The sequence below is a fragment of the Palaemon carinicauda genome, chromosome 11 (genome assembly GCF_036898095.1).
Source record: "Palaemon carinicauda isolate YSFRI2023 chromosome 11, ASM3689809v2, whole genome shotgun sequence".
Taxonomy (NCBI): domain Eukaryota; kingdom Metazoa; phylum Arthropoda; class Malacostraca; order Decapoda; family Palaemonidae; genus Palaemon; species Palaemon carinicauda.
The window spans coordinates 30,873,406-30,885,905 of record NC_090735.1 but is presented as its reverse complement, the minus strand read 5'-3'; the positions used below and the strand labels follow the sequence as shown (position 1 = coordinate 30,885,905).

At 43.2% G+C, this 12,500-nt stretch overlaps 1 protein-coding gene across 1 annotated transcript in view; it reads right to left on the bottom strand.

Annotated features, from left to right (window-relative positions):
- The window catches only part of LOC137649221 (uncharacterized), a 29,104-nt gene extending 26,127 nt beyond the window's left edge, over window positions 1-2,977 (bottom strand). The window contains exons 1-5 of the mRNA XM_068382205.1: window positions 1,951-2,977; window positions 1,551-1,815; window positions 1,142-1,304; window positions 340-667; window positions 1-165 (exon numbers count right to left, since the gene is read on the bottom strand). The exon at window positions 1-165 is cut by the window's left edge and continues 124 nt beyond it. Of these exons, the coding sequence (XP_068238306.1) occupies window positions 1-165; window positions 340-667; window positions 1,142-1,304; window positions 1,551-1,815; window positions 1,951-2,977 (1,948 nt within the window). The remainder of the gene's footprint in view (window positions 166-339; window positions 668-1,141; window positions 1,305-1,550; window positions 1,816-1,950) is intronic.
- Between the last annotated feature and the right edge of the window lie 9,523 nt (window positions 2,978-12,500).

The following is a 12,500-nucleotide window of genomic DNA, read 5'->3' as shown; positions in this document are numbered from 1 at the left end:
AATCTGTAATTGCATTTAAAGTTCTAAAATCAACAACCAATCTGTAGTTACCTTCTTTCTTTTTGACGAGCAATGCAGGAGATGAATAATTAGAAGATGATTGCTCTATTATTCCAAGATCAAGCAAACTTTGTACTTCGTCATCGAAATCCTTAGTTAAATGAGCTGGAATTGGATAATACTTACGAACAAAGGTTTCAGTAGTCTTAATCTTAATATTATGCTCTTGTAAAGAAGTTTTACCTGGTTTATCTGAAAATACATGTTTGTACTTCTGACATAAGTTACGAAGATCATTTTTCTGTACATCTGAAAGATTAGGGTTTATGTTGCACGTACTCTGATTGGTATCCACAGTTTCAATTTTCAGATAATCATCCTCATCAGCATTAATAACAGCAACTTTGTTAACATTAACAGTGTTTATCATTCCAGTCATATCTTCATCTGCTACATGTAACATATTAACATTCTCTCTACGGTAATATTTCTTCATAAGATTGATATGATACAGTCTCTTCTTACCTTCTACGTTCACCCAGTAGTCAACTGGACCATGCTTATCAATTATCTTGTATGGACATCTCCATGAGAACTGCAATTTACCTTGTTTTTCTGGAATAAGCAAAAGTACTTCATCATCAGCTTTAAATCGGCGCTTACTACTCTTCAAATCAAAATAAGACTTATATGTACTGGAAGATATATTCATGTTTTGAACAGCCAAATCAGAAACATCGGACAACTTTTCACGTAGTTCCAAAACAAAAGAATAAAGATCAGTTTCCCCTGTAGACATATCCGAATTTGTCCATAGTTCCTTCAATATTGTCAAGGGACCTCTCACTTGACGGCCATATAAAATCTCAAAAGGTGAGAAACCTGTTGTATCACTTGGGATTTCCCTCATGGCGAACAGTGCTGCTGGAAGGAAACGATGCCACTGATTATGTTTTAACTCGCATATTTTCTTCAATATACTCTTTAAAATCTGGTGTTGCCTTTCTATTCTTCCATTGGCAGCAGGATGATAGGGGGTACTAAAAAGAGGTTTCACTCCTAATAACTTGTGTACTTGCAACATAAGTTCTGATCGAAATTGTGGTCCTCTGTCAGAAAGAATTTCTTTCGGCACTCCCACTCTGGAAAAAATAGATATTAAGGCTTCTGCAATGTCTTCAGATGTTATGTTCTTCAAAGCAACTGCTTCCGGGAAGCTTGAAGCATAATCTACCATAGTCAGAATATATCTATGCCCTGCTTCACTAGGAGGAGAAATCGGGCCCACTAAGTCAATAGCAACTCTATAAAATGGCGTAGAGATCACTGGTAATTTAACCATCTGAGCCTTCTTTACTTTTCCAACAAGGGAAGATTTTTGGCATACATCACAAGATTTGCAATATTTATATATGTCAGACGTCATACCCTGCCACCAGAAAATTTCATTAATCTTATTAAAGGTTTTCCTATGAGAAAAATGTCCACTTACCGGAATATCATGTGCAAGGCGCAAAACTAATTTTATGCATTTAACTGGTACAACCAACTGTTCCTTTCCCAGTAACTGAGGCTTTTTACATTTCTGTATTTTCCTGTAGAGAAGTCCATTTCTCATCACGAACTCGTACTGCAAACCATTCTTGCAACGTTTGACATCTCCAGACTGACTCATTTCTCTTGCATATTTCAAAGCTTCGCAATTCTGCTGTTCTCTAAGAAAAGATTCATGATCAATGGATATATCAAATGGTTCTGGTAAAGCAAGAGGGTGAACAATATTTCTCCTTTTTACCTGTGCTCTTGTTACGGCATCTACGTCAATGGAAGAATCCCTATTTTTCAGAGGAAACAAATTATGGTCCTGTACACCTGGAATATTGCCTAATAAGACAGTACAGTACTTTATTGGAGCCCGAACAGCATTAACCCAACCTGTAAAGAGATTACATTTCAAATAAATCTTGACAATAGGGAATCTGTCCTTCCTGCCCAAATAATCAATAAGAGTAGAATATGAACAATTTGTTCCAGGCTCAGGAATCAAATCCTCTGATACCACTACTCCTGTACAACCTGTATCTCTAAGTATTGTAGATACTGTAACACCATTCACTGTTCCACATACCATAGGTCCACATACTCCAGTGTTATCCAGAACTTGACCTATCTCAAGAGAAGATTCAGATTTCTTTTTGGGTACCTTGTTAGGACAGTTTCTCGAAATATGTCCACTCTGACCACAACCGTAACATGCAATCTTACCAGGACGGGACGAACTAGTTTTCTCTGGTTTCTCACTCATACTGATCTTATCACTGGAACTAGATACATTTGCATTGTGCCTAAAGTACTTCTGCTCATCTTTAGGATAACATTTGTGTGCTGAAGCATATGTGTCTGCCAATGATGAATAATCCTCTGGAGTTCTAGGTTTACGCTCCTTAAGAAAAAGACGCATTTCCTTAGGTAAAGTAGACATGAACTGATCACAGACTATAATGTTTCGCAAATCTTCGTAGTCTTTCGTTACACTAAGACTATTTATCCACAAGTCAAAATTTCGAAATAACATATTCAAATATTGTTCATATGTGCTCTTGGAATCCATTTTTGCAGTTTTAAACGCTGTCCTGTACCAGTCACTAGTCTTCTTGAATCCTTTCAAAAGAGCTTCCTTCAATGATGCATAGTCACTGGTAACATCATCTGAGAGCGACGTGTAGATATCTAATGCCTTACCTCTTAAAAGTGATGCCAACTGAACTGACCAAGATTTCCGCTCCCAGTTGAGAGAAACTGCTACCTTTTCAAACCTTACTAGGTATGCGGTGATATCATCAGTATCACAAAATGGAAGAGGTCTTGTAGTATCCACAGCAACTGTTACATGGCTAGGGTTAGATGTTGCTCCTCTGATCTTTTGCAATTCAAGTTCGTGTGCCCTCTGCTTTTCATTTTCTTCGTATTTAATCATCAAAGCCCTTTCTTCTCTTTCAGCATGTCTTCTATCACGCTCATCACTATCTTTGATTTTCTTCTCTATAAAGTTCAAAAGAGCTTCATCCGAGAGTCCCATGGACAAACCTTCATCCTTCCAGAATTTATAACATTCCATTTTAAATTATCCAGTTTTTAACCATTGCCTACAAACAACTTAATTTAAGAAACATTAAAGATACCTGTTACACAATGACAATAAGCGGGAACTGAATTGTACTAGAAATAATTATTATGAATAAAGGACAATCACACACTTTCATTAAATAACAGTAACCATTCACCAAGCATCAAGATTCAACAATAAAGTTAATAAAAATAAATATGAAGTACAAAACAATAACTTTAAAATTGTCAAACCAGTATATCTCTAGAGTCAACTGGACTCTTACGTAACAACTGTTACCGGACACTGTTTCAAGAATTCGGTCTACATTCCATTAACTATCGGAAGTCTCCCACTTGCGACCTTCCAGCCGTATTCTTAAAATGCCCATACACTCGAAATAAATTTCAGCCACTCCAATTAATTGCACTTTTATATGTTGTAATAGAAAATAAATGACTATCACCAAACCAATCACAAAGTAACGCAGGCCACTATTAAACAAGGATATATTTAAATTAGCCCTGGTGAGCACACCACTTAATGTCAGGGAATTCCTTAGACATTTTTCCCTGGTAAAGATAGCACTGCTTATTTGTGATTAGGTATGGTAAAACAAATTCAGAAATTTAGAAACAAAGTTTATTTACAATTTATAATTTATTAACACCACTATGGATTATGAAATTGAAAGATATAATACTGAAATAAAGATAAACAAATGACGAACAATAAAAATATTAATTAACTTATCTGTCTGACACCCTTTTAACATCCATTACAAAAATAATAAATCACCAAAGGTCTTGTTACGAATAAATTGGTAGAGAAAAATAACCCTTACAACACAGAACATAACACAAGTCACTGTTCATGGGTCTCCGACATTTATCATACGCTAAATAACACCAATTTGGATTTCGGATTCAGAGTCACCTATATAACGTATGCTTCGATGTAACAGCGGGAACCTGTGATTATAGTTCGAGCATTTATAAAAAGTGCATCTCTTGGTTCGGGATTGCTTAAGGTCGTGCACTGTTTCCCCAAGGGTCGAGGATTACCCTAGTGCACGGCTAGGTGATTATAACGTGACTAAAGAAAATAAAAATTTATCTTTCAAAGTCTATTATGAAACTGAAAATACAAGGATAAAATCATAAACAGTAACTTCGAAAATATGGTAACTTCAAAACCACTCAATAGATGGCGTTACTAACATGAAATTCCCTTACAAGGACGACATGGCCATCTCACCCAAAAATAGATTTTTCGCTTCGCTCAAATTCCGTTTTTTGGGCTCAAGCCATGTCGTCCTGATGGAATTATACCAGAGCATTACTGTATCTGTGGATTCTCAGAACGTTCCGTACTCCTCGGAGGTAATTTTTCCCGGTCGACTAGACCTAGAGACCTAAGATGTTACCGTTATACATCTTTTCAACTAACCATAAACCATGTTAGAGCTTCCTGCCCCCTACAGGGAAGAGTCCTACTAGACTCTGGAAAAGTCTTGAAGAGTACATATACCTATGTATGAATACCAGGCAAGCTAATATAGTGGTCTCACCCTATATTAAGTAAAGCATAGTTTGTAAAGAACCACTGTGTCAATTTGAAGTATCGACCAGTTCTCCGCACAATACTTGTATTGGGCAAAGGTTTATATCCGCATAGGAGGAAACTTGTAAAACCGCCACCGTCCCCTTCTGGGACGGAGTCCTCCCGATAAGGGAAAGCATAAACCAATGCAACATAGCTTGCATACAGGAACAATCTATTAGAATTATCCCAGATAAATATACATAGAATGAATGCTCAATTATATCAATAAATCGACACAGGTGAAGGAGACGCAAGGTTCTCAAGAACAAGTTTATTGATAGACAATAAACAGACAGGTTAACAACAAGTCTGATAGTAAACAGAAACGTGTTTATCTGAAAGAAAAACATTAGTGCCACTTTTAACATACCGAGGTATGAAGGTCAGAAAAGTCTGTAATACTAATCAGTTACATTAGCGTTAGAAACGCTCGGCACACTTGACTGCACTTATGCTAGGTTCACCTTTGGAAGTGGAACAGTCAACGTGGGCACCTCAGTGCCCTCACTTAGTTTGTAGCACAGAATGTAACTACACACTCACCCTGGAATTAATTGTCCCAATTAAAACCACTGATCCTCGCAGAGTTAAACAGCAGGGATAACGACGCAACCCACTGCTACCACAGAACTCTTTAGTTGCTCCACTTGCTTCGCATAGTAGCGAAAGAACACTCTGGAAGACTTCCAGCCAGTGTATGAACGGAGATGTTCAAAATCCATACAATTAAGGAAATTTAAGGATGAAGCAACTTTCCTCGGATCGTGACCTGCGGGTGTACTGTCAGGATCCGCTCTGCGAATAAAATATGCGATTTTCGCCCTGAGTTGATTCAGTGATAAATTTGAGCCTGATGTTTCTCCCCTGAATAGTTGACCACCCTAGAAGTCTGAAGTTCTATGAAGATAGACCTTTAGGCATTCTACTGGACATAGAGATGCATCTCCTTTCAGAGGGCAGATTCTCCAGGGACCCCACCTGTTGGTGGGTAACTCATTCTTGGTGAGAAACAAAGGATCCGGAAACAGGTTCAGTTCTCCCCCATCCGGGAACTGAACACGACCTTCCTCTCTCGAGAGGGCTACAATCTCACTACCCTGGCCCCGGACGCGAGTGGAAATAGGAAAATAACTTTTTGGGTCAAATCCATTAACGCACCCTCCTCATTGCTCCACAGAGAAGCGAAATGAAGAAATTTGTCTAAAGACCATGAAATGGGCTTTGGAGGTGCTGAAGGTCTGAGCCTAGCGCAGGCTTTCAGAACTTTATTGCCTTCTAATAGATTTGCACTTATTTTCCTCTAGGAAGTCTATGCTAGCTTCCGAAATCCCGAAACGCTTTCTCACCGCTAGGGAGAGAAAATCATGAGCTGCAGGATCCAGGTTTTCTGTAATGAAGCGCAGACAGAAGACTTCTGGACTCGCTGGGTCAGAACTGGATCTGGTAGCGGTAGAAACTTCAGTCGTAGTTCCAATGCCAGGGGGAACCACACGCTGTTCGACCACTTGTGGGTCACTATTGCCGCTACCCCCTTGAAGGATCTCAGTTGTTGAGGACCCTCAACAGAAGGTTGTGAGGAGGGAACAGATAAATCCTGGACCATCTGTTCCAGTCGAGGGACATCGCGTCCACTGCTTCCGCTAAGGGGTCCTCGTACGGGGACACGTACAGGGGCAACTTCTTGTTGTCTTTCGTCGCAAAGAGGTCTATCTGCAGTTCTGGGACTTGTTCAGAATGAAGGATAATGATCTTGCGTCTAAGGACCATTCCGACTCTATCGGTGTGAACCTGGATAGAGCGTCCGCTGTCACATTGCGGACTCCTTGAAGGTGAACTGCCGACAGGTACCACTTCTTCTTTTCCGCCAATCGGAAGATGGCCAAAATCACCTGGTTGAAAGGTGGTGACCTCGATCCTTGTCGATTCAAGCATCTCACAACTACTTCGCTGTCCATCACCAACCTTATGTGGATCGAGTGACGCGGGGAGACTTTCTTTAAGGTAAGGAACACTGCCATAGCTTCTAGAAAGTTTATGTGAAAGGTCTTGAATAGCTTGGACCAAGTCCCCTGGACTTTTTTTCCGATGAGAGTGACCTCCCCGTCCCTCCTTCGAGGCGTCTGAGTGAATCGTCACCGACGGGGGAGGTGGCTGAAGAAGAACCGACTTCTTTAGATGTCTGGCTTGGGACCAAGGCCTGAAAAGAGTACGTAGCCGAAGCGGAACTGGTCTTCTCAGATCTCTTCGCGCGTTTGATGCATAACTTCTCCAAACTCCGGTTGCATCCTTTAGCTGTGCTCTTAGCACTGGGTCTGTCACCGAAGCAAACTGGAGAGAGCCCAGTGCCCTCTCCTGTTCGCGTCTTGATATCCTTTCGGAATCTAGAAGTCTCTTGACAGAACCCGCTATCTCCTTCCTTTTCTTCGCCGGGATGGAGAAATGGTGTGACATTAAGTCCCAGTGGATTCCCAGCCACTGGAACTTTTGAGATGGAGAAAGTCGAGACTTTTTTCTGTTGATCTTGAAGCCTAGATACTCTAGGAACTGGATCACTCGACTGGAAGCTTACAAGCATTCTGTCTCGGATGCTGCTCACACCAGCCAGTCGTCCAGGTAGGCTACTACCTGAATTCCCTTTAGGCGTAATTGTTTGAGAGCTACGCTCGCAAGCTTCGTGAAAATCCTTGGGGCTATACTTAGCCCGAATGGCATGGCTCTGAAGGCGTATAGTCTTCGTTGTAGCTTGAACCCTAGGAAGCGGGAGAGTCGACGGTTGATTGGAACGTGCCAATAGGCGTCTGACAAGTCTGTGGAGACGGAATATGCCCTCTTGGGCAGTATTGTCCTTATGTGTTGCAGTGTTAGCATCTTGAATTTGCAATTCACTATGAACTTGTTTAGTGGCGACGAGTCCAGAATGACTCTGAGCTTTTCTGAGTCTTTCTTAGGAACACAAAAAAGCCTCCCTTGGAATTTGATGGACTTCACCCTTCGGATCACATTTTTCTCCAACAGTTCTTGAACGTACTCCTCCAGAACAGGGGTGGAGTGTTGGAAAAAACCGAGGGCACGGGGGTGGAGTGCTGTACCAGCTCCAGCCCAGTCCGTTCTTGGGTAGGCTCTAGGCCCAGAGATCGAAGGTCCACCGATCCCGAAAATTCTGAAGTCTCCCTCCTACCGGCATCATCTCACTTGGACTGCCGTCCTGAGGTCTTGCCTCCCCGACCGCGACCACCCCTGAATCCCCTTCCCCTTGAGGGGCGCCTAGGCGAGCCTCTGGCTGCTCCTCTAGGCTTTGCTCGAAAGGAAGTAGACTGCCCTTCGAACGTTGGGGTGAACACCGTGGACTGTGTCGACACGGTCTGGGGTACCCACTGGAAAGTGGTCGGGGTTTGTGCCACTATCTGGGGCACTGAAGGCATCGGCAACTGCTGTTGCTGTTACTGTTCAACTGGCTTGGCTAGCCGAGATGGTAGCCTAGGCCTTTTAGTCTTCCTCTTCGGTTGGGGACCCTCATCCGGGGAAGACTTTCTCTTGATAGACAGGCCCCACTTTTGGAGAAGATTTCTATTCTCCGTGGCGGCCTTATCCACAACTTCTTTGACCAATTCGCTAGGGAAAATGTCTTTTCCCCAAATGTTGGAGGAGATTAGTTTCCTTGGCTCGTGCCTCACCGTAGCCGACGTGAACACGAACTCCCTACAAGCTCTCTTCGCCCTGACGAAGCTGTAAAGATCCTTCGTCACTGTGGCCAGATGAGTCTTGGCCACTACCATGAACATTTCATGGACCTTGGGGTCACTTGCCATCGTCTCAAGAGTGGTCTGAAGAGACATTGAGGCAGCCAGTCTTTCTTTTGTCTCGAGCTCTCTCCGCAAAAGAAAGTCAGACAGCTTAGGGAGGTTCTCACCGAACTGACGTCCGGCAATATCAGCCTCCAACTTCCCGACTGAGAAGGTAAGATGGACGTCCTTCCAGTCCTTGTGGTCCATGGGTAATGCCAGCAACAAGGGTTTACACTCCTCCAGGGAGGGGCAAGGCTTGCCAGCCTCGACTGCTTTTAATACAGCCGCAAACCCTTTCTGCAAAAAGGGGAAGGCTCTAGCAGGAGAGGACACAAAGGAAGGGAGCTTCTTACTCAATGCAGTAACTTTTGAGTTTGTAAAGCCCCTCTCTTTCATTGAAGATGAAAGCAAAGCTTGAGCCTTAGCATGGTCCATCACTATGACCTCTTTCGGCTCTGTCTCCTCCTTTGAAGCTGGTTCCTTCCTCAACCGGACATAACAGTCCGGATATGACCCTTTGCTGGGCCAGAATTCCACTTCCTCAAGGGGAACTGAACCCAGCTTATCTGACATGACGATCTTTCCAGTCGTCATCGGCATGTGCTCAGCATATCTCCACGGGTTAGCATCTGAGCACAAGGGAAGGTCTTTCACATTGAGCCTTTTCTGGGGCCCACGTGATGCTGCAAGCTTCAGCATCCGCAGTTCCATTGCAGCCGCCTTCTCCATATTCTCCTGCATTTGTTGGATCATTCCAACAATGTAGGAGAGGGCCCGTCCCAGCTCTACTGGGAGAGCGGACGATGTTGAGGGAATAGGTTCAGGGATCAGAACCGGAGCAGCCGACACCTCGTTGGCTTCTTCCTCTACGATGTCTGGGGCTTGATCTTCATCCTGGCCTCCTGCCAGGAGGTCTTCCTCCAGACGCTCGGACACGTCTGACATCCTGTCGCCCAACTGGATGTCTCGCACGGCGACCGCCACTTCAGCATCCACCTGGATCTGAACTAGGGGGATCTCCTCTTGAGGCTGGGGAATCACTGCATCAGCTGATGCCCTAGGGAAAAGGTAAGCCCTCATCTTCTCACTTGGAAGATAAGGTCCAGAGGTGTTCTTCTGGAAGCCCCTTACCCATGTGCGAAGCTTCCCCCTTGCTATATCCCTTGATTCCGCTGTCCTAGGGGAATCAAAAGCTTCAGTAATCGGGTTAGAGCACACGGTACATACCTGGGGGTCCCAATACCGGAGCTCACCTTTGGACACAGCGCATGCTGCGTGCCTCCTACATAGTCCATGTCCGCAGAGGTTCTTACTGCGGACGTTGCAGAAAGCACTTCCGCACTTCGGACGTACCTCCTGCAAAGAGAAGAAAATTTCCATGAGTATCAAGTGAACTATGTATCACTGGATATGCACAGTTTAGCATAACAATTCAGAAAGGAAAGACACACACTTGTGTTTCCCTCACAACCAATTGTTGCAGCCTTCCATATAATAAAATCAAATGGTTAATCTCTTCTAGAATAACCAATGCCAAGTTTCCAGAGGAAACAGGTGGAGCTCACACCTAAGCAATGATTTTAAAATCCTGGATAATAGACAAGAAAGAACTCACTTTCTTATCTGTAAGGCAACAGCAAAGGGCTGTGCAAGACAACACAAAAGTGTTAGAACACACAGTGCTGTACCAAAATTTATACTATAGTTTTCCTCTTACAGTATATGTTATACTGAAGAATACTGGTACAGTATAGGAGGTTATGTGCCGGCCGGCACTTGCCGGCCGGCACACACCATAACAAGCTTTAAAGTATACTACTTAACAGCTATAAGACGGCAGAACGCTGTTTCTAATGCATGTGCCGGCCGGCAGTAACTGTCGGCCGGCAACAGCCAATGTCGGCTACACAAGGTAGCACCCGGCTGCCGGCCACTGCTCCTAGCGACCGGCAGACAAGGGCTGACAGCCAGCAGCAAAAGAACCAGAGGACTACGACTGCCCGGCTGCCGGTCTCATAGGCCGGCAGCCGGGTCGGGTACAGCACTAGAAGAAAACAGAATGGATGCCGGGATAAAAGCGTAAACAACCTCCAAGCCCGGCAATCCGAACGAGTGCATATAAGGAAGGGGAGAATCTAATTCAGGCTTCCTGACCAATGCCGTCTGGCTCTCCAGGCAGGCATGGATGAGGGACCAAGGGAGGTCCGGGCAGCACTCAAAGCAGAAGACCCTTGCCTCCGGCCGGCAAGGGACTGAGTCAATTCCACATCCTAACCTATCCTAGGTCCAGATGTAGAATGACGTACAGTACTGTAATGGCTAGGCCATTACGGAGATAGAGGGGGAAGGGACAAAAGAGGGTCCTACCAACCTTGCTTTAGTGAAGGATCACCCGCAGCCAAGAAAACTCATCTTAGCCTAAGGGAGATCCAAAGAGGGAGGCCAGCAATACTTGCCAGCTCCCAAAGAACCAAAGAAAGGAAGGTGTTGCTACTCCCAGGGAAAGGATCTTATCCTCCCACCGAGAACAGGAACAAGGACTAGTCTGCTAGATCACAAAAGAAGGAATCATCTCGTACAGAAACCTTCGGTAGTGACCTAAGGAGGCTAAACCTCCTATGTCTGTGTCAGGCCAGCGAGGGAGATTCTACCCCAAGCCAGACAAACACAGACTCAGACTAAAAAACTCTGTTGTTCTGTCCCTCTCTGAAACCAGACTTACTGGAACAGGAAGGTACAGTAACACCCCAGTATAGTTTTATCGAAAGCTAATTCAGATAAACCACTTAGGGATAAGCCCAAGGCTTAAACAGAGGGAAAGGGATTGCATACCTTCTCCGAAGAAAAGAGAGCAACCGGGGAGTATGAGAAAGTATACTAAGGCTCCATAAGCAACTTAGCCTAGGCACCAAGAGAATCGATTACCTAAATCACCGAAACTCACTCGTATACTATCTTGGAAATATTCAACATAATCTTAAATGTATAAAAAACAGCCTAAAGCTTCAATAAAATTTTAATACACTCGGAAAACCAAAATCATGCAGAAAGTACTAGGACCAAACGACCAGGCTACATGGCCTAGCGTAGGCCAGAGTTGGCGAATACTTCGCCAAAATAATACTAAAGCACGAAAGGAAATCATATGTAACGCTAAATAGCAAAAATTTATTAAAGCGAAACAACCGGGAATGTCGCTCTGGCTAACTAAAACTCATACCTAGCGAGCGACAGCGTCCATGACGCCTCCGGTAGGCTACGGCTCTTGTAACAAAAATTAATCCTATTAATCACTTAAAAATTACCAAGAGCCTACATTCATACATAAAAGAAATGGTACTCAACTTATCAGAGGCCGACGAAGTTGGAGAAGCCATGAAAAGCTGAATAAATCCAAGATTTGCGAGAAACACAGGAAAAAACACCGAGTTGTTAAGCTACGCAAAAAGGAATACAGATGGCGCCAGGATTGGCGCCAGGCACGCTTACGAAACTGGAGAAGAGGGAGCCTTGGGAGCGGCTCCCCCTTTTTCTTTCCCGTTGTCGTTTCTTGCCAATTGACCCCTCGATACGTAATCTCTGTTTGGGGTGCAGATTGCCATGTGGCGTGTCAAGAATACGTCCTCTGATATGTCGCGATATCCCTTTCATTAGGGATATTCGCTCCAGGAGTTAGAATTCTGGGTACCTTAAGGTAAATTCTCTGGGAATATCGCCGTAGTTGTAATATACCCTAGGAAGCTACTCTATAGGAACTTCCATCAGGACGACATGGCTTGAGCCCAAATATATATATATATATATATATATATATATATATATATATATATATATATATATATATATATATATATATATATATATATATATATATATATATATATATATATATATAATACATATATATATATATATATATATATATATATATATATATATATATATATATATATATATATATATATATATATATATATATATATCAGTCATAATCTACGTGAAAA